Source organism: Heptranchias perlo, chromosome 23 (genome assembly GCF_035084215.1).
Source record: "Heptranchias perlo isolate sHepPer1 chromosome 23, sHepPer1.hap1, whole genome shotgun sequence".
NCBI classification, from domain to species: Eukaryota; Metazoa; Chordata; class Chondrichthyes; order Hexanchiformes; family Hexanchidae; genus Heptranchias; species Heptranchias perlo.
The window spans coordinates 11049494-11068912 of NC_090347.1; the positions used below are offsets into that span (position 1 = coordinate 11049494).

Genomic DNA, 19419 nt, shown 5'->3' on the forward strand with positions numbered 1-19419 from the left:
TATCCAAGAAGAATTACAGATTGCCATACAACTTTACAGGGTCCAGTTACTTCCATTGGAAATTTAATCTTAGATGCACCAAGTTAATTTATTAACTGAAACTTTTTACAACACACACCTTTTACAACGTAAACCCAACTGGCTTTAGGTGCTAACAAACTCTAATACAAGCAGTGTTGGGACCAGGTCGTCCAAGCCTCACCACGGACATTGACAGACCCACATGCCTGTGCAAAAGCAGTAATGTATCTAAAGAGAGAGCCTAGTGTGTGTTGGCCTGTGTTGATATGACTGTGGCCTATCCTTCCACCTCTCAGCAGTGCTGTCTTTAATTCAGTAACTGGCTCCACTCACACAGTTGGTGCTGTCAAACTAACACAATTACCAAAGGGATGCAGCCACATTCCTAGCATCTTCCCTAAATGTGCAACTGGTTTGCAGGAAAGAGCAAGTGGAGCTGGATTTTGCGCTTTTATACAAATCTGACTAAATCTAGCCCTTCAATTCATCTGACAGGTTATCTGGAAAACATGGATTTTTTTGTTGAAACATGGAGTTCTGAATGTTGTTAGTATAAAACATAGACGTCTGACATATAGGTACATGAAGAATGTTATGTAGTGTCTGCTGGTGGTGTTCAGATAATTTAGATGCTGCAAAGACTGATGCCAGCCCAAGCACAAAGCGCTTTTCTCAAGCCGTTCTGCATCAGCATGACCAAGATTGGTGGCTGAGGACTAAAAGAAAAGTGAGATGAGTGGTACGCTGATATTGACAAAACCTCAATTCCATACTGTGGCACCACAAGTCATCCTGGGAATGTCTGGTAATATTCCAGCTTCCGGCAAAGAAGGTGCTTTGGATTTGTTATTCTTAACAAAAGAAAACTTACTATTACTTGTGAGGTGTAAAAGAGGGGGAAGATCAAAATATGATGTGCTCCTGCAAGCCAAGGTTATGTAATTTATGTACATGACTGACTTTAAGGCAATTAATTCTTCTCTTCAATCAAACCAAGTACATGCTCCATTGGTTCACAAGAAATATTTCTCACTTTTGATCAGTGCTAAATTAACTCTGGTACTGTGGAATTCTGTGAGTTTATTGAATGCAGAATTGAATTTACCATAATAAAGGTATTCTTTCTGTATTATTCCATCTGGTTATTGAAACAAAGACAATTTGTGTGTGAAGATGATTACATAATGTTATCTAGTGTACATGTTCTGTGCTTACAGCATTCCATGTTTCATATGTTGTTGTGAATTTCCTCAGGACTTGGTATTGAGCCTTATCTTTGGGCCATGATGTCTCCACTTCGCATTTACCCAGCCACAGAGATCAAGAAGCATTTCTGGCCAGTTTTGTTGCATTGTATTTGCTCATTACAGCCATTAACAACAACGAGTTGCACTTATATAGCAGCTTTAACATGGAAAAATGTCCCATGGTGTTTCACAGAGGCGTAATCAGATAAAATGGACTACGAACCAAAGGTGGAGATATTAGGAGGAATCACCAAAAGCTTGGTAAAACGAGGTAGATTTTAAGGAGGGTGTTAAAGGAGGAGAGGTGGGGGGTTTAGGGAGGGATTTCCAGAACATGGGGGCCTAGATGGCTGAAGGTAGGCTGCTAATGGTGGGATTCGAACACCAGGATGAGGATTTTAAATTGAAGCACTGCCGGACCGGAAGCCAATGTAGGTCAGCAAACAAGGGGTGATGGGTGAACGGGACTTGGTGCGAGTCAGGATATGGGCAGTAGAGTTTTGGATGAACTCAAGTTTACGGAGCGTGGAAGATGGGAGGCTGGCCAGGAGAGCATTGGAAGTCAAGTCTGGTGGTAACAAAAGCATGGATGGGGGTTTCAGCAGCAGATGGGCTGAGTCAGAGGTGGAGACGGGCAATATTATGGAGCTGGAAATAGGCAGTTTTGGTGATAGAGAGGATATGGAGTCGGAAGCTCAGCTCAGGAATATAAGTGGGTTATATGATTACTACTAGTTACCAGGTAGAATATCGGAGTGCAACACCTATTACTACCAGTTATATATAAACTATTAGTGAGTTATTGTTATGAGGGGACTCTAAGTGTTACCAGTATTACTATTAGTTATCAGTGCAATTTCAGTGAGTTACTATTAGTTACTGGTGGAATCAAAGTTCCTCTCACTCCTGGTTTCTCGTCTGCGAATCACCCACTCTCAGTTTCCCTTTTTTGCCTGCTCATGGATGGCCTCCTGGTTCATGGAACTTCTTGCATAACAGCTGTTGGCACCAAACCACCAGCAAAGATACTTAACTAAAGGGAACCTAACCATTATAAGGTCCCCTGTGTCCATCCCCCTCTCAAACAGATATGCCACTTTGGATGCTGTTGGGGGGGATGACTTATCAGGGGAAGGCAGCAGCAGCCAACTTCCTGGCACCACGGGTAGCTCTGCTGCACAGGCTGGGAGGAAAAAGAGTGGCAGAGCTATAGTGATAGGGGACTCAATTGTAAGGGGAATAGACAGGCGTTTCTGCGGCCGCAACCGAGACTCCAGGATGGTGTGTTGCCTCCCTGGTGCAAGGATCAAGGATGTCTCGGAGCGGCTACAGAACATTTTGGAGGGGGAGGGCGAACAGCCAGCTGTCGTGGTGCACATAGGCACCAACGATATAGGTAAAAAAGGGGATGAGGTCCTAAAAGCAGAATATAGGGAGTTAGGAGGTAAATTAAAAAATAGGACCTCAAAGGTAGTAATCTCAGGATTGCTGCCAGTGCCACGTGCTAGTCAGAGTAGAAATAGGAGGATATTTCAAATGAATACGTGGCTAGAGGAATGGTGCAAGGGGGAGGGATTCAAATTCCTGGGACACTGGAAACGGTTCTGGGGGAGGTGGGACCAGTACAAACCGGACGGTCTGCACCTGGGCAGGGCCGGGACCGCTGTCCTAGGAGGAGTGTTTGCTAGTGCTGTTGGGGAGGGTTTAAACTAAAGTGGCAGGGGGTTGGGAACCTGAGCAGGGAGAGAGAGGAAAGCGTAACAGGAAGGGACAGAAGGTATGGAGTAATAGGTAAAGTGTTAAAAAAGGAGAAAGCAGGAACTAAGCGTCACAAAACAGATTTGAAAGTTCTTTATCTGAATGCACGTAGCATTCGTAATAAAATGGACGAGTTAACGGCACAAATAACTACGTATGGGTATGATCTTGTGGCCATTACAGAAACATGGCTGCAGGGTGACAACGACTGGGAATTAAATATGCCAGGGTATTTAACAATCAGGAAGGACAGGCAGGAAGGAAGGGGAGGTGGGGTGGCTATGTTAATAAAGGAAGGAATCACTGTAATACAGAGAAATGATATTGGGACAAAGCATCAAGATAATGAAACAGTTTGGGTGGAGATAAGGAATAATAAGGGAAAAAAAACATTAGTGGGCGTAGTATATAGGCCTCCTAATAGTTGCAACTCTGCTGGAAGAAGTATTAATCAGGAGATAGTCGGGGCATGTAATAAGGGAACAGCCATAATTATGGGGGATTTTAATTATCATATTAACTGGACAAATCAAATTGGGCAGAGCAGCCTTGAGGACGAGTTCATTGAGTGCATCAGGGATGGATTTCTTGAGCAGTATGTAACTGATCCTACAAGGGGGCAGGCAACCTTGGACCTGGTCCTGTGTAATGAGTCAGGATTAATTAATAATGTCCTAGTTAAGGATCCCCTTGGAACGAGCGACCACAACATGGTTGAATTCCATATCCAATTAGAGGGTGAGAAGGTTGATTCTCAAACAAGCGTACTGAGCTTGAATAAAGGAGACTATGATGGTATGAGAGCGGAATTGATTAAAGTGGACTGGGAAAATAGATTAAAGGGTAAGACGGTACATGAGCAGTGGTGTTCATTTAGGGAGTTATTTTACAACTTTCAAAATAAATATATTCCACTGAGGAAAAAAGAGTGTAAAAGGAATGACAGCCACCCGTGGCTAAGTAAAGAAATCAAGGATAGCATCCGACTAAAAACAAGGACATATAAGGTAGCCAAACTTAGTGGGAGGATAGAAGATTGGGAATTCTTCAAAAGACAGCAAAAAGTAACTAAAGGATTGATTAAGAAAGGGAAGTTAGATTATGAAAAGAAATTAGCAAAAAATATAAAAACAGATAGCAAGAGTTTCTATAGTTATATAAAAAGAAAAAGGGTGGCTAAGGCAAACATAGGTCCCTTAGAGGATGAGACCGGGAAATTAATGGTGGGAAACATGGAGATGGCAAAAATGCTGAACAAATATTTTGTTTCAGTCTTTACAGTAGAGGACACTAAGAATATCCCAACACTGGACAAACAGGGGACTCTCGGGGGGGAGGAGCTAAATACGATTAAAATCACTCAAGAGATGGTACTCAGTAAAATAATGGTACTCAAGGCGGATAAATGCCCTGGACCTGATGGCTTCCATCCTAGGGTCTTGAGGGAAGTGGCAGTAGGGATTATGGATGCTTTGGTGATAGTTTTCCAAAATTCCCTGGACTCAGGAGAGGTCCCGGCAGATTGGAAAACTGCTAATGTAACACCGTTATTTAAAAAGGGTAGTAGGCAGAAGGCTGGAAATTATAGGCCAGTTAGCTTAACATCTGTGGTGGGTAAAATTTTGGAGTCTATTATTAAGGAGACAGTAACGGAACATTTAGATAAGCATAATTTAATAGGACAAAGTCAGCATGGCTTTATGAAGGGGAAGTCATGTCTGACAAATTTGCTTGAGTTCTTCGAGGATATAACGTATAGGGTGGATAAAGGGGAACCAGTGGACGTAGTGTATTTAGACTTCCAGAAGGCATTCGACAAGGTGCCACATAAAAGATTATTACTTAAGATAAAAAATCACGGGATTGGGGGTAATATTCTGGCATGGGTGGAGGATTGGTTATCGAACAGGAAGCAGAGAGTTGGGATAAATGGTTCATTTTCGGACTGGCAACCAGTAACCAGTGGTGTTCCACAGGGGTCGGTGCTGGGTCCCCAACTCTTTACAATCTATATTAACGATTTGGAGGAGGGGACCGAGTGCAACATATCAAAATTTGCAGATGATACAAAGATGGGAGGGAAAGTAGAGAGTGAGGAGGACATAAAAAACCTGCAAGGGGATATAGACAGGCTGGGTGAGTGGGCGGAGATTTGGCAGATGCAATATAATATTGGAAAATGTGAGGTTATGCACTTTGGCAGGAAAAATCAGAGAGCAAGTTATTTTCTTAATGGCGAGAGACTGGAAAGTACTGCAGTACAAAGGGATCTGGGGGTCCTAGTGCAAGAAAATCAAAAAGTTGGTATGCAGGTGCAGCAGGTGATCAAGAAAGCCAACGGAATGTTGGCTTTTATTGCTAGGGGGATAGAATATAAAAACAAGGAGGTATTGCTGCAGTTATATAAGGTATTGGTGAGACCGCACCTGGAATACTGCATACAGTTTTGGTCTCCATACTTAAGAAAAGACATACTTGCTCTCGAGGCAGTACAAAGAAGGTTCACTCGGTTAATCCCGGGGATGAGGGGGCGGACATATGAGGAGAGGTTGAGTAGATTGGGACTCTACTCATTGGAGTTCAGAAGAATGAGAGGCGATCTTATTGAAACATATAAGATTGTGAAGGGTCTTGATCGGGTGGATGCGGTAAGGATGTTCCCAAAGATGGGTGAAACTAGAACTAGGGGGCATAATCTTAGAATAAGGGGCTGCTCTTTCAAAACTGAGATGAGGAGAAACTTCTTCACTCAGAGGGTGGTAGGTCTGTGGAATTTGCTGCCCCAGGAAGCTGTGGAAGCTACATCATTAGATAAATTTAAAACAGAAATAGACAGTTTCCTAGAAGTAAAGGGAATTAGGGGTTATGGGGAGCGGGCAGGAAATTGGACATGAAGCTGAGTTCGGATCGGTCAATGCCCTGTGGGTGGCGGAGAGGGCCCAGGGGCTATGTGGCCGGGTCCTGCTCCGACTTCTTGTGTTCTTTAGATTTGTGGTTGGGATCAGATCAGCCATGATCTTATTGAATGGCGGAGCAGGCTCGAGGGGCCGATTGGCCTACTCCTGCTTCAATTTCTTATGTTCTTATGTTCTTAAATGCAATAACATTTGCAGATGTCATGTGATCAGTCATCACATGGTCAGAAGATTAATCTCCTGGACACTGAAGCAAGTAACCAGGGTGAAAAACAAAATTGGGTTTAAAGGGGCTTAACAAAAAACAAAATTGTGATGTTTTTATCACTTTCATTGAACACATTTGTTTATTAGTTGCAAAAATACTGGCGATGGAGAAAAAAGGCAGTTTGATTGGGCGGGCAGTTCGAGGCAGGAGGTCATATGATGAAACCTCCAGGAATATGTTGAACCAGAGTTGGCAACCCTAATTGTCAGAGATACCATATTTTAGATAAGACATTAAGCTAAAGCCCTATCCAGGTGAATGTAAAACTTCCCATGGCACTATTCAAAGTGCAGAGAGTTCTCTTAATGACCTGGACAACATTTAGTCCTCAACCAACACGACCAAAGGTTAAGTGTAAACAATTTTACAACACCAAGTTATAGTCCAGCAATTTTATTTTAAATTCACAAGCTTTCGGAGGCTACCTCCTTCCTCAGGTGAACGATGTGGAAATGAAATCCTCGAAAATCATTTCCACATCGTTCACCTGAGGAAGGAGGTAGCCTCCGAAAGCTTGTGAATTTAAAATAAAATTGCTGGACTATAACTTGGTGTTGTAAAATTGTTTACAATTGTCAACCCCAGTCCATCACCGCCATCTCCACATAAAGGTTAAGTGGTCATTGCTGTGTGGGACTTACTTGTGCACAATTTGGCTGCCAGGTTTACCTACAAAACAGTGACCACACTTCAGAAATACTTTGGAGCATCCTTTAGGACATTAAAAGTGCTATATAAATGCAAGTTAATCCTTACATGGACCAAATGACCTCCCATGGCCTGGCCAAGGTTATCACCTACAGGGTCCAGGCTTGACGCAGCCCGTGGGGGCGGTTGCTCCGACTGTCTGCCTCTCTTCCGCTGCATTCTCCGTGCCCAAGTGGTCCTGGAGAAGGAGCATGCAGTGTCTAATGGTACGTTTGAGGCTTTCCACGGCCAGTGGGTACCGTAGAGGCTGGAGTGCATAGTCCATCAGGACAATGGGATTTTGGTTTAATTTGAGTAAAATTGGATGTGGCCCACAAAAAAAATTGGTAAGTTTTTGGGGGGTTCTTGACACTGGGGCAACCCGGTGTCTTTCTTTTCGCGGTTTTACTCAAAGATTCATCATCTGTCATTACCTTCCGACCCGCCATTACAGAGTTGTTTCACCACGTGACCTTCGATGTGACGTCACGGTGCTCTCCACCAATAAACGCAGGGGAAGGCGAGCACGCGGGTAACGGTCGGCTGTTTGAATCCGGTGTCGGTTAAGCGCGCGCGGCCCGGTGTGCTCGGAGCTGTCGCCGAGAAGTAAACGTTGCGCCGTCAACACGATGGAGGTTTTCCTGCAGCAGCACAGGAAGTTCTATTTCTTCCAGGAGCGCTTGGACACTTTTAAGAACTGGCCTTTTGTGAACGATTGCGTGTGCACCCCCGAGAATGTGAGTGATCGACCGGCTAATGTCTGCCGTAAACTAGTGCCCGCGGACCCGCTGTATTATGAACCTTTAAAGGGTTGTACTAAATATTTTCTACTGTCTAATTTGGCGATCACCAACCGTTTTAAAAACGTGCTTCTTTAGTAATGTTTATTAATACTGTCTCTGTTATGAACTGCCATTTTTTTCCCCCAGCAGTTTTCTCTGAACGTGTCGACTCCTTCCTGCGATAGGATAGAGGGGGAGGGGAGAGAGAGCGGGGCGGCGGGCGTGTGTTAGTGGGGTCGGATGGATGGATGGATGGATGGAAGAAAGAAGGGACGGGGTCGGGATAGAGAGGGTGGGGTCGGAGAGGTGTATGGAGGGTGATAAAAGTTGTACCAAAATATTTTCAACTGTCCAAATGGCTGTAAGAGCCCCAGTCAGTGTTTTCAAAGTACACTTCAGTTCTTTTTCAAGTTGGTGGATCTGTCTGGAACCTTTTTGGAGGGAGTTAGACCAGATAGTTTCTGTACACCGTAAGAAGAGAATTGGTATAAGGAAGTTACTCCAATTGAATTTAGCAAATAATTTTTAACAATTATTATGAAAGGAGCTAGTTAATAATTGCTGTTAAAATATTATTGCTTTTTTTACTTACTGTTTTATTTGGCAGTGAAGTGTGTTGCTTTGCTGCCTTTTGGTGTGAGCCTTGGCTCAGTGGTTGCACTCTTACCTCTGAGTCAAACGGTTGTGTGTTCAAGCCCCACTTCAGAGACTTGAGCACACAGTATAGGCTGGCACTTCAGTGCAGCACTCCCTCGGTACTGGAGGTGCTGTCTTTTGGAAAAGACATGAAAAAAAATCCCATGTCACTATTTGAAGAAGAGCAGGGGAATTCTCCCTGATGTCCTGGTCAATAGTTATCCCTCAACCAACATCCCAAGAAACAGATTATCTGGTCATTTATTTCATGGTTGTTTGTGGGACCTTGCTGTGTGCAAATTGGTTGTTTCCTACATTGCAACAATAACTACAGTTCAAAAGTATGTCATTTGCTGTAAAGTGCTTTGGGATGTCTTGAGGTTGTGAAAGGCACTAAATAAATGCAAGTTCTTTCTTTTATAGTGCCTCCATAGTGATGTTTGGGTCAAGCAAAAGCTGTTGGTCCATTTAGTCTACCCTTCCAAATCTCCCATCAGGTTCCTTACCTGATTCTATGACCAACAATCTTGTATCCGTTCTCCAAACAAGAATTCATCCTTTCCTTTGTTAAACCGTATGTATTTAATAGGTTCCAGCAATTTTGTTGGTAACCAGTTCAATTTTATCACTCTAAATTTCTTCTTTTCCTTATGGTGTCCTTAACTTTAAACTGTATAGCCTAATCCTCAAATCCTGTGCCTGACAGAAGAACTTTCCAAGATCTAATCTCTCTGTCCTTGGTTAAATGTTTTTTGATTCTTCTCTTGACAAAATATTGTTCACCCTAGGACTTTATTCATCACTTAGCCCCCTAAGCTTGAGATAAGCCTTATAGTCCTATGGAACCCCTCCAGTAACTCTTGCATGTAATAGGGCCACCAAAACCAAACAGATGTACCTGACTTCCTTTGACCCATAAATCATAGCCCTGGCTATACATCCCAACATGTCATATTCTACCCATCAAAGCCCCAGAAATATTTCCTGTTGTTATCTCAAGCATATAACATTTAATCCACATTCTCATTTCTACCTAATTTTCTAGAAGCTTGGCTATTACTTCAGTGCCAAATACTATACTGGTCAGCTGTTCTTGACTTTATTACTAACAAATCTGTTAGACTAGAAAACTGTTCCTATATCTCTGGAGAGGAAAAAGGCTTGCATTTATATAATGCCTTTCATGTCCTCAGGATGTCCCAAAGCACTCCATAGTCAACAAATTATTTTGAAATGTAGTCACTGCCAAATTCTGCACAGCTAGGTCCCATAAACAGCAAATGAGAGAAATGACTAGGTATGTTGGTTGAGGGATATATGTTGGTGAGGACTCCATGCTGTTCAAATAGTGGCATGGGATCTTTTAGTTCCACCTGCACTGGCAGATAAGGCCTCTTTGTTTAATGTCTCATCTGAAAGACTGTACCTCACTGCAGTCCCTCAGTACTGCACTGAACAGTCTATTTCTAATACCTCCTTTGCACATTAAAGATGTAAGGGATAGCTAGCCTGACTGCTTCTCCACCTCACCTGTATGATCATTGGTTCTCTGAACTTTTCTTTGTCATCAAATCAAACTAACTTAAATGAAAGAGTAGAGAAAATTTAGTGTGGATTTTTTTTTAAGCCTAAAGGTGGTGATGTTACTTTTAGATGGCTGCAGCAGGTTTTATTCACACCCCAAGTGAGAATGGTCCTGATGTTGTTCAGTGCTTCTTTTGCTACAAAGAGCTGGAAGGGTGGGAACCTCAAGATGAACCTTTGTAAGTACTGAATTATGTACTTGAATTCTAGTATGTCTTTTGCCCTAGCACTGCTTTTTGCAATGAACAGTACTTTACCATTTTTCAGTAATATTCAATGCTGTTGTGCTATTAAGCAAGATCTGTCATTCTCATGGATACCGATCATGTACAAGTCTTGAGGTTTTGGCAAGAACTAGCAAAACATGAGAGCTGGGGACATAGGAACAGAAGTAGGACATTTAGCCCCTCGAGCCTGTTCTGCCATTCAATGAGATAATGGCTGATCTGTGACCTAACTCCACATAACTGCCTCAGCCCTATATCCTTTAATACCTTCTGGTTAACAAAAATCTATCAATCTCTGATTTAAAGTGATCAATTGAGCTAGCATCAACTGCTGTTTGCAGAAGAGAGTTCTAAACTTCTAACACCCTTTGTGTAGAAGTGTTTCCTAAATTCATTCCTGAACATCCTGGCTCTAATTTGTAAGCGATGTCCCCTAGTCCTAGACCCCCCACCCCCAACCAGCGGAAATAGTTTCTTTCTATTTACCCGATCAGTTCCCCTTAATATCTTGAAAATTTGGATCAAATCACCACTTGATCTTCTAAATTCCAGGGAATACAACCCTAGTTTGTGTAATCTCTCCTCGCAATTTAACCCTTGGTGTCCAGGTATCAGTCCAGTAGATCTATGCTGCCCTCCCTCCAAGGCCAATATATCCTTCCTAAGGTGCGGTGCCCAGAACCGAACATAGTACTCCAGGTGTGGTCTAACCAGGGCTTTGTGTAGCTGCAGCATAACTTCTACCCCCTTGTATTCTAGTCCTCTAGATACAAAGGCCAGCATTTCATTAGGCTTTTTGATTATTTTCTGTACCTGTCCATGACATTTTAGTGATCTATGGGCATGGACCCCCTAAGTCTCTTTGGACCTCCACTGTTTTGAGCTTTTCACTATTTCGAAAGTGCTCTGATCTATACTTTTTAGGTCCAAAGTGGAGGACCTCATACTTGCCTACAATGAAATCCATTTGACACAGTTTTGCCTGTTCACTTAATTTATTAATATCTCTCTCATTTTATGCTTCCATCTACAATGCTGCATGTTTTTGTGTCATCGGCAAACTTGGATATGTGGCTCTCTATCCTGTCATCTAAATCGTTAATAAATACAGTGAATAGATGAGGCTTCAACACGGATCCCTGTGGGACACTACTAGTCACGTCCTGCCAATTTGAGTACCTGCCCATTATACCTATTTCCTGCCGCTCAGCCAATTTCCTAACCAGGTCAATAGGGACTGAAACTGATCTGCAATTGACCTTTTAATCAAGGAAAAAAAATCCTACTTGTTTGGAACAGCAATACTAAAGGACACTCCTATTTAATGTCACAACTGCACTGATCTATCTTTGTACTCTAACGGTAGCTGTAGTAAAATGTCTGTGAAACCCATTCAACTGAATTTTTGTTGATGCTTTGAACGTTGTAATGCAAGATAGGCTTAATGTTTACTTTGGCAGCATTACACCAAATGGGTATAAAAATGCTTTTGTATCACTGTAAAATGGTTTTACGCACAGTCTGGGTACAGCATTCTTATTTAGTGCCATTCCAAGAATATGCCCTGACACACAAGTAGCAGACTGTCCTGATTTTTCTCCAGCAAGAGAAACTATATTTTTCATAGTGACAGAATCAATACTGTTAAACACTGACTGGGCAGGCTGCTTTAATGAGTTCAAATATTTAAAATGCCTCAGACTAAGTGGCAGTACTAAAATCTTGTGCTAGCTTAAACTGTTTCTGGCTTCACAAATAAGATGTTGAGGATCATGAATGTAGTGGCATGTACATGCAAAGTATATGGACCTAACTTTCACAATCTCTCCCAGAGTTGAACATCAGAACCATTCCTCAAAGTGTGCTTTCATCGCATTGAAGAAAAAGTTTGAACATTTAACGGCAGATGAGTTTGTCAAGCTGGACAAGGAAAGAGTAAAGAATATCATGGTAGGTTGCTCACTTGTGTATCTATGTAGGTCTTTATCAGTGACACAGTAGAACATATATAGAGACAGACAGTGTTTACCATAGTCAGCTTGTTGCTTTTGAGGCTTTCTTCCCAGAACTTGTATAAGCTACGGATATCTACTCCTAGGCCTCCACCAATGCAGCTTTTGAGTTAGCTGCTAGGAGGTATGTCAGAGCAGTCCCATTTTATATCAGAATACTACCATTGATTTAATTTCAATTTTCTAGACCGTATGGAGATGCAGTTGAGGCTCCCTCCCTGCTAGCCCACTCAGTAACCAACAGAGTAACTTAAACGAGCTGTAATAAATGAAGTAAGGTGGGAGGAGGCTCATGTAGAGCATAAACACTAGCAAAGACCTGTTGGGCCCAATGGCCTGTTTCTGTGCTGTAAAATTCTATGTAATAGAACTAACTGGGGTAGTGACTTCAAACAAATTCAAGACAATTAAACAACTAACAAGGGGAGGAGGAGGCTCTGGAAACATCCTCATCCTCAATGATGGCAGAGTCCAGCATATGAGTGCAAAAGACTAGGCTGAAGCGTTTGCAACCATCTTCAGCCAGAAGTGCTGAGTGGATGATCCATCTCTGCCTCCTCCCGATACCCCCACCATCACAGAAGCCAGTCTTCAGCCAATTCGATTCACTCCACGTGATATCAAGAAACGGCTGAGTGCACTGGATACAATAAAGGCTATGGGCCCCGACAAATTCCAGCTGTAGTGCTGAAGACTTGTGCTCCAGAACTAGCTACAGTTACAACACTGGCATCTACCCGACAATGTGGAAAATTGCCCAGGTATGTCCTGTAAACAAAAAGCAGGACAAATCCAATCTGGCCAATTACTGCCCATCAGTCTACTCAATCATCAGCAAAGTGATGGAAGGTGTCGTTGACAGTGCTATCAAGCGGCACTTACTCAACAATAACCTGCTCAGTTTGGGTTCCGCTAAGACCACTCGACTCCAGACCTCCTTACAGCCTTGGTCCAAACATGGACAAAAGGGATGAATTCCAGAAGTGAGGTGAGAGTGACTGCCCTTGACATCAAGGCAGCATTTGACCGAGGGTGGCACCAAGGAGCCTGAGTAAAATTGAAGTCAATGGGAATCGGGGAGAACTCCAGTGGCAGGAGTCATACCTAGCACAAAGGAAGATGGTAGTGGTTGTTGGAGGCCAATCATCTCATCCCCGGGACATTGCTGCAGGAGTTCCTCGGGGCAGTGTCCTAGGCCCAACCATCTTCAGCTGCTTCATCAATGACCTTCCCTCCATCATAAGGTCAGAAATGGGGTTGTTCGCTGATGATTGCAGAGTGTTCATTTCCATTCTCAACCCCTCAAATAATGAAGCAGTCCGTGTCTGCATGCAGCAAGACCTGGACAACATCCAGGCTTGGGCTGATAAGTGGCAAGTAATATTCATGCCAGGCAATGACCATCTCCAACAAGAGAGAGTCTAACCACCTCCCCATGATGTTCAATGGCATTACTGTTGCCGAATCCCCCACCATCAACATCCCTGGGGGTCACCATTGACCAGAAACTTAACTGGACCAGCCACATAAATACTGTGGCTACAAGAGCAGGTCAGCAGCTGGGTGTTCTGTGGTGAGTGACTCACCACCTGACTCCTCAAAGCCTTTCCACCATCAACAAGGCACAAGTCAGGAGTGTGATGGAATACTCTCCACTTGCCTGGATGAGTGCAGCTCCAACAACACTCAACAAGCTCGACACCATCCAGGACAAAGCAGCCCACTTGATTGGCACACCGTCCACCACCCTAAACATTCACTCCCTTCACCACCAGCGCACCGTGGCTGCAGTATGTATCATCTACAGGATGCACTGCAGCAACTCACCAAGGCTTCTTCGACAGCACCTCGCAAACCTGCGACTCTACCACCTAGAAGGACAAGGGCAGCAGGCACATGGCAACAACACCACCTGCACGTTCCCGTTCAAGTCGCACACCATTCCGACTCGGAAATATATCGCCATTCCTTCATCGATGCTGGGTCAAAATCCTGGAACTCCCTTCCTAACAGCACTGTAGGAGAACCTTCACCACATGGACTGCAGTGGTTCAAGAAGGTGGCACACCACCACTTTCTCAAGGGCAATTAGGGATGGGTAATAAATGCTGGCCTTGTCAGTGATGCCCACATCCCATGAACAAATTTTAAAAATAAAAATCTGCATCCCTTACTAGTATTGTGATTTCTGGAGATTCCCTACCTACAGATTATTGCTGAGGCTGGTCTGTGGACACAGCCTCTTGTGTCTAATGGAGCTACATAAAAATACTCCCAATTGGTGATATCACACAGCAACCTTGCAGGGAAAGAACCAGACTTAAGGGCTGCAACACAGTTCACAATTACGTTTTCTTTTAATAAAAAAATGTAAACATGGAATTTTTATATATTCCTGCTGAGCAAAATGATTTAATTTCCCTCCGACTCCTTTATCTTAATACAGACTACACCTGTTAATTTAGTTTTTTTTGCACCAAAAAAATTAGAATTATCCAATAATTTGAATTTTGTCTATGAATTAACAGCAATAGACTTGGAATTAATACTAGACTGTAGGGATGCAGAAATTTCTCTCCGATATTTGACAAGTTGGAAATTGAAATCTCTGACTATTGGCCTATTTATAGTGTTGCTATCATTACAATTTATGATTCCACATTCTGTACTTTTAATGGGTTATCATTACTATATTGTGGTATATTAAACTGTTGGAGTTGAAGTCTGGCTCTGAATTTTGCTGTTTTTGAAAAAAGTATAAGCACTGAGATGTGGTTGATCGCCTCCTCTACTTGTTGTGTTTGATTCCTGTTAGCTTTAGTCATTTTTAATCTCCTCCCTCTGCTTTTGTGTTTGGACCCTGTAGGTCATATGAACATATGAATTAAGAGCAGGAGTAGGCTATTTGGCCCCTCGAGCCTGCTCTGCCATTTGATTAGATTGTGACCTCAACCCTACTTTCCCATCTACCTACTATAACCTTTGACTCCCTTGTCAATCAGGAATCTATCTAAGTCAGCCTTAAAAATATTCAATGACCCTGCCTCCACCGCTCTCTGGGGAAGGGCGTTCCACAGACTCTTGACCCTCAGAAAAGATTTCTCCTCATCACCCCCCCCCCCCCCCCTTAAATGGGAGACCCCTTATTTTTAAACTGTGTCCCCTAGTTCTAGTCTCTCCCACAAGGGGACACATCCTCTCAGCATCTACCCCTTCAAGTCCCCTCAGAATCTTATATCTTTCAATAAGATCACCTCTCATTCTTCTAAACTTCAATGTACACCGGCCCAACTTGTCCAACCTTTCCTCATAAGATAACCCCCTCAACCCAGGAATCAGTCAAGTGAACTTTTTCTGAACCACCTCCAAAGCAATTATGTCCTTTCTTAAATAAGGAGACCAAAGCTGCACACAGTATTCTAGATGTGGTCTCACCAATGCCCTGTACAACTGTAGCAAAACATCTCTACTTTTATATTCCATTCTCCTTGCAATAAATGACAACATTCCATTTGCCTTCCTAATCACTTGCTCTACCTGCATACTAACTTTGTGATTCATGTACTAGGACACCCAGATCCCTCTGTACCTCGGAGTTCTGCAATCTCTCCATTTAAATAATATACTGCTTTTCTATTCCTCCTGCCAAAGTGGACAAGTTCACATTTTCCCACATTATACTCCATTTGCCAAATTTTTGCCCACACACTTAACCTATCTATATCCCTTTATGGACTCCTTATGTCCTCTTTACAACTTACTTTCCTACCTACCTTTGTGTCATCAGCAAATTTAGCAACCATACATTCGGTCCCTTCATCCAAGTCATTGATATAGATTGTAAATAGTTGAGGCCCCAGCATCGATCCCTGTGGCACTCCACTTGTTACATCTTGCCAACCTGAAAATGACCCATTTATGCCTCCTCTCTGTTTCCTGTTAGCATGGATAAAGGATTGCTTAGCTAATATGTTACCCCCTCCACCATGAGCTCTTATTTTGTGTAGTAGCCTTTGATGTGGCACCCTATCAAAAGCCTTCTGGAAAACCAACTACACCACATCCACAAGATCCCCTTTATCCACGTTGCTTGTTACTTCCTCAAAGAACTCTAATAAATTAGTCAAACACTCTTTCCCTTTCACAAAGCCGTGTTGACTTTGCCTGATTGCATTTAGATTTTCTAAGTGTCCTGCTATAACCTCCTTAATAATAGATTCTAGCATTTTTCCTATGACAGATGTTAAGCTAACTGGCCTGTGCTTTCTGTCTCCCTCCTTTCTTGAATAGAGGAGTTACACTTGCTATTTTCCAATCTGATGGGACCTGTCCAGAATCTAGGGAATTTTGGAAAATTAATACCAATGCATCTACTATCTCTGCAGCCACTTCTTTTAAGACCCTAGGATGAAGTCTGTCAGGACCTGGGGACTTGTCAGCTTCTAGTTCTAATTTTTTCAGAACCCTTTCCCTGGTGATTGTAAATGTTTTAAGTTCCTCCTTCCCTTTCACCTCTTGATTCACAATTATTTCTGGCATGTTATTTGTATCTACAGTGAAGGTAGATGCAAACTATCTGTTCAATTCATCTGCAATTTCCTTGTTCTCCATTATTAATTCCCCAGACTCTCTCTCTCTCTCTCTCTCTCTCTCTCTCTCGAGGACCCATGCTCACTTTACTTACTCTTTTCCTTTTTAAGTAGAAACTCTTACTATCTCTTTATATTTCTAGGTCAACTGTATTGTGACTCTCTCTAAATTTGTTGGATATGAGGGGGGGGGTAGTTTTTGAAATACAAAAAATGGTAAAGGATGAACTTTTTTGTTTACTTTTCAGAAGAAAACAGTCTCTGAAAGAATTCAGTCATTTGAGCAAGAGGCAAAAGTTGCAAGAAGCACAATTGAAGACTTTGTTACTAAAGCCTGCTAGTGATGCAGGGTGTTCTATTGTAAAGTACTTTCAAAACAAGCTGTTCATTAAAAGCTCAACTAAGTTGATCAGAATCCTCAAATTGAGGATCTTGGCTATGTATTGTACAGCATACTTCTAAAATTGTTTAACATTCTGGGATTTTTTTTGTCAAATCATTTTATATGGAAGGAGTGGGACAAAGTGATTTCTTATTAACTTTGTAATGGTCAAAATGGCATAGGCATTTATTCATAGTTGGCAAGTTGATCTTCTTTTCCAATCCTGATCAATTATTGTGTCCTCTATAAAATCAGGTCTTTACTGTTTGTAGAACCCTTCGGAGTGGAAGAGTGTCTCTCTTTATCTATCTCCTGTTTACATTATATCACCACTGTAACACTCTTATTTTTGTACAGTGCAGATGTATCTGGGCTATTGATCAAAGGCTTTTGAATATTAATTGCTCCTTCCATCCTCCTGTAGTGTATATAGTGGATTTGTACCTATAATACGGGTGACTTGTCTTTGTTTTGGACCCAGTTATATTAATGGTTTCATCTTTGTAAATAAATCCCTATTATAATGGGAGGGGTCTATTGCTGAATTGTCAACTTCTTACCAGGGAAAGAGCAAGGATTTTCAGTGTCCTTGACTGACAAGGTGGGCAGATGAGGAAAGAGGCACGAGCATTGGAAACCTGTACAGTAATCGGCAGCAGAGAATGGTTTCAGGAGCAGTCAGCCCCTTGCTACATTTACAGGTATAATGGATGAAGACCCAATCTTCTTGTCTCACTGCAACTGTTAGAGCACAGGCACCTCTTACCTCTACTTTCTAGCTCTGCCAGCGACAGGCTTGGCTGAATCAGGAATCGAATGAATTACAGGTGTCAACAATTGTCATTATTATATTAGCGATAACTTCCGGATGTGATTCTAATCAACACTGTCAAAAACTTGCTGACGTTGATGATTAACCTCATGCTCTGGATGTGGAGATTTCCAAATGGTGATAACCCTACCCCTAATCCAAAAAATGATCTTAGATGTTCATTTGGTGTGGTAAATCACAGAACCATATTAAATTATGGCATGAGATTATCCTCATCTATTTTTATGTGAAAGGATTCAATCTGCAATGGGTAATCTTGAAATAACTGCTCTAAGTGCTGTGATTATAAAGAAGGCACTAATTCCCATATTTTTAACATTAAAGAAAAATGGAATCCAAGACTGAGGTCAATACATTTTTGTTGGGTAAGGGTATCAATGGATATGGAGTAAAGGCGAGTAAAGGGAAAGGGGGTAGTGATCAGCAATGATCTAATTGAATGGTGGAGCAGGCGTGAGGGGTTGAATGTCCTATTCCTGTTTAATATTGTACTCCACCAGGTATTCTTTAAATGTTTCACCTGTATTGCTTGTAGCATCCTAGTAATTGCACTGTGCCAAGTGGGGAGATTTTTCCATTATAAATCATATGACTTAAAAAAAAATTATTTGTGGAAGATTTTAGCTAGCTGGGAGGAGAGTGTGACCAATACATTTAACTGACTACGGTGGTCGACTGCATTCAGTGTACTCTGAAATAAAGTTAAGTGGACGCTCCATCTTGCCCTATAATGAATAAGAAAACAACCTGCAACAATGAATTCATGCAGAGGGCCTGCATGCTTGCTTTATCTCTTCGGTCTGAGTAAGCCAAAACTTAAATAGTTTTACAAAGATACCAGTGTAAAATCTCCATGGGTATATGCTGCTCTGAGATCAGTAGAAAGTCCAAAGAAATGGCATATATGGCTGTTTATTCTATGGAATTTCTGCTAATGTTATGTCAGGAGACCAGATGAATCCCTGTGGTAACGACTGCTGCAGGAGCCCATTCTGAAGAAATAAATTGCATTCTTATTTTTATTTAAAAAAACACAATGGCAAGGCAACAAGTTCCACTTCATACGGAGCAATCAGCTGCCATGTCCCAGACCTCATTCTTTTCAAACACTCATCCCTTTAAAATGATATTACAGTCTCTACCTCAAAGTCCACTTATGGTAAAGTGTACAGATCCTTAAGTTCCACTTCCAGCTACCCAACAGTGAAGGGCACTGGCATTAAATGATGACTACTAAGCTGAAAGCCACAAATCTTCAGAGAAATGTACTGTAACAAACTCATACTGCTTTGAAAATGAATGGGTAAATTCTAGCTATGTACAAAACCATTGAAGTATCACATAATAAATGCATTAATCTAGGGTACATATGGAGTAAAATGATTCACTAATGTAACCAAAAGTGAATTTTGGAGTCAGCCTGTGTCATGGAATTATTCAAATACAATCTGAAAAAAATACAGTTAACTGATGGGGGGA

At 42.1% G+C, this 19419-nt stretch overlaps 1 protein-coding gene and 1 long non-coding RNA gene across 2 annotated transcripts in view; one reads left to right on the forward strand and one right to left on the reverse strand.

Moving 5' to 3' along the window:
• Positions 1 to 7367, reverse strand: part of LOC137341093 (uncharacterized) — a 39682-nt gene extending 32315 nt beyond the window's left edge. Inside the window, exon 1 of the long non-coding RNA XR_010966958.1 lies at positions 7331 to 7367. This is a non-coding gene — a long non-coding RNA (uncharacterized lncRNA). The remainder of the gene's footprint in view (positions 1 to 7330) is intronic.
• Positions 7368 to 7408: 41 nt separating this feature from the next.
• On the forward strand, positions 7409 to 18656 carry birc5a (baculoviral IAP repeat containing 5a). Its single transcript, XM_068004007.1, has 4 exons — positions 7409 to 7633; positions 9968 to 10077; positions 11958 to 12075; positions 16975 to 18656. The coding sequence occupies exons 1-4, from the start codon at positions 7526 to 7528 to the stop codon at positions 17065 to 17067; spliced, it is 429 nt and encodes a 142-aa protein (XP_067860108.1). The 5' UTR covers positions 7409 to 7525; the 3' UTR covers positions 17068 to 18656.
• The last annotated feature ends 763 nt before the right edge of the window (positions 18657 to 19419 follow it).